General features: G+C 69.2%; 1 protein-coding gene across 1 annotated transcript; it reads left to right on the forward strand.

The window, feature by feature from the left end:
• Positions 1 to 433: 433 nt before the first annotated feature.
• Positions 434 to 1,162, forward strand: GJD3 (gap junction protein delta 3). The gene has a single exon (XM_076356869.1). It carries the CDS (start codon positions 434 to 436, stop codon positions 1,160 to 1,162), a length of 729 nt encoding a protein of 242 aa, XP_076212984.1.
• Positions 1,163 to 1,661: the final 499 nt, after the last annotated feature.

Below are 1,661 nucleotides of genomic sequence, written 5' to 3' on the forward strand. Positions count from 1 at the left end.
TCCCATCCCAGCTGGACAAGGGACCGGACAGTCCCGGACAGCCCTGGACAGCCGGCACCAGCTGCACTGGCACACCGTGGACCGCAGCCTCCGCAGGTACCAGGGCTGACCCCGCCGGGCTGGGGCTGTGGGGGGACTCAGGGGACCTGGGGGGACAGGGGATGGGGAAACCTGCTAGTCCTGCCCCAGCTGGTGTCCTTGGACCCATCTCTGGGGGAGCGAGTCCTGGGGCACAGCAGACACCTGGGGACACTCGTGACAGGGGTGAGCTGGGCTGGCACTGCCCAGGCACCCTCCTGTGAGCGGGGATGGTGCAATGCATTTGGGACTGGCATGGAGGATGGTGAGCTGGAGGGCCTGTGCTGCCCGCTGGGGTCCATCTTCATGGGCACAGCGTCCCCCCCAGCACTGACCCCACTCCCGCAGCACGGCCATGGGGGAGTGGGGCTTCCTGAGCTCGCTGCTGGACGCCGTGCAGGAGCACTCGCCCATGGTGGGGCGGTTCTGGCTGGTGGTGATGCTCCTCTTCCGCATCCTGGTCCTGGCCACCGTGGGCAGCGACGTCTTCGAGGATGAGCAGGAGGAGTTCGTCTGCAACACGCAGCAGCCAGGCTGCAAACCAGTCTGCTATGATGCTGCCTTCCCCATCTCCCACTACCGCTTCCTCGTCTTCCACGTCGTTGTGCTCTCAGCCCCCGCCGCCCTCTTCGTCATCTTCGCCGTGCACCAGGCGGCCAAGCCGGGGCGCGGGGGGGCCCCCAGCCAGCGTGCCCGCCGCCTCCAGCCCTTCTACGTGGGCAGTGTGGTGGCACGCATCACGGCCGAGCTGGGCTTCCTGCTAGGGCAGGCGCTGCTTTACGGCTTCAGGGTGCAGCCGCTCTTCGTCTGCCGCCGGCGGCCCTGCCCGCACCGCGTCGACTGCTTCGTTTCCCGCCCCACTGAGAAAACCGTCTTCATCCACTTCTACTTCGTGGTGGGGCTGGTCTCGGCGCTGCTCAGCCTGGCTGAGCTCACCCACCTCCTGCGCAAGGGCCCTCCGGCCCGGGCTGGGTGCTGCCACCGGCCGCAGGAGCGGGGACCGGCCCCCGGGCAGCCGGCGGGGGCTGCAGAGGAGCCATGCTGCCCCACCGGCCCCCCATCACGGGGGGACCTGACCGTGTAGCCGGCCCTGGGCTGCCATTGCTGGCACGAGCTGTGGCCGTTCTCAGCCTGGCTGGTGCCCAGCAGGCGGCTGCGGCTCTCCCTGCCCCAGCCCTTGCCGTGCCGGGGAAGCAGGGCCGTGCCATGCTGTGCCGGGCCGTGCCCCAGTGCCTCCAGTTCCTGTTGTGGGCGGCGGATGGGCCTCACCCGGCAGCTGCTGGAAAAAAAATATGGACAAAAGGAAAACAAACAGGTCCCATCCCTGTGTAGCGGTAGGGACACCCCTGACCCCCACGGCCCCCCCAGCCCGGCATGGGAGGGCCAGGGCAGGCCCCTGGCGTAGGGGGACGTGACTGCAGCGTTGGGGCTGGGAAGGGCAGAGCTTTGGGGATGCTGGGGGAGACCCCACAGGGTTCTGCCCCCAGCCTTTGGGGACAGCCAGAGCTGGGGAGGGCAGATGGGGGGGGGCGGTCCTGGGGTGCCCCCTTGCAGCAGAGAACCCCCTGGACTCAGGGTGCCGC

This window comes from Aptenodytes patagonicus, chromosome 20 (genome assembly GCF_965638725.1).
Source record: "Aptenodytes patagonicus chromosome 20, bAptPat1.pri.cur, whole genome shotgun sequence".
NCBI classification, from domain to species: Eukaryota; Metazoa; Chordata; class Aves; order Sphenisciformes; family Spheniscidae; genus Aptenodytes; species Aptenodytes patagonicus.

Excerpts from the sequence above, each read along its gene's own strand:
- GJD3 (XM_076356869.1), top strand. The coding sequence starts at position 434 with ATGGGGGAGTGGGGCTTCCTGAGCTCGCTGCTGGACGCCGTGCAGGAG.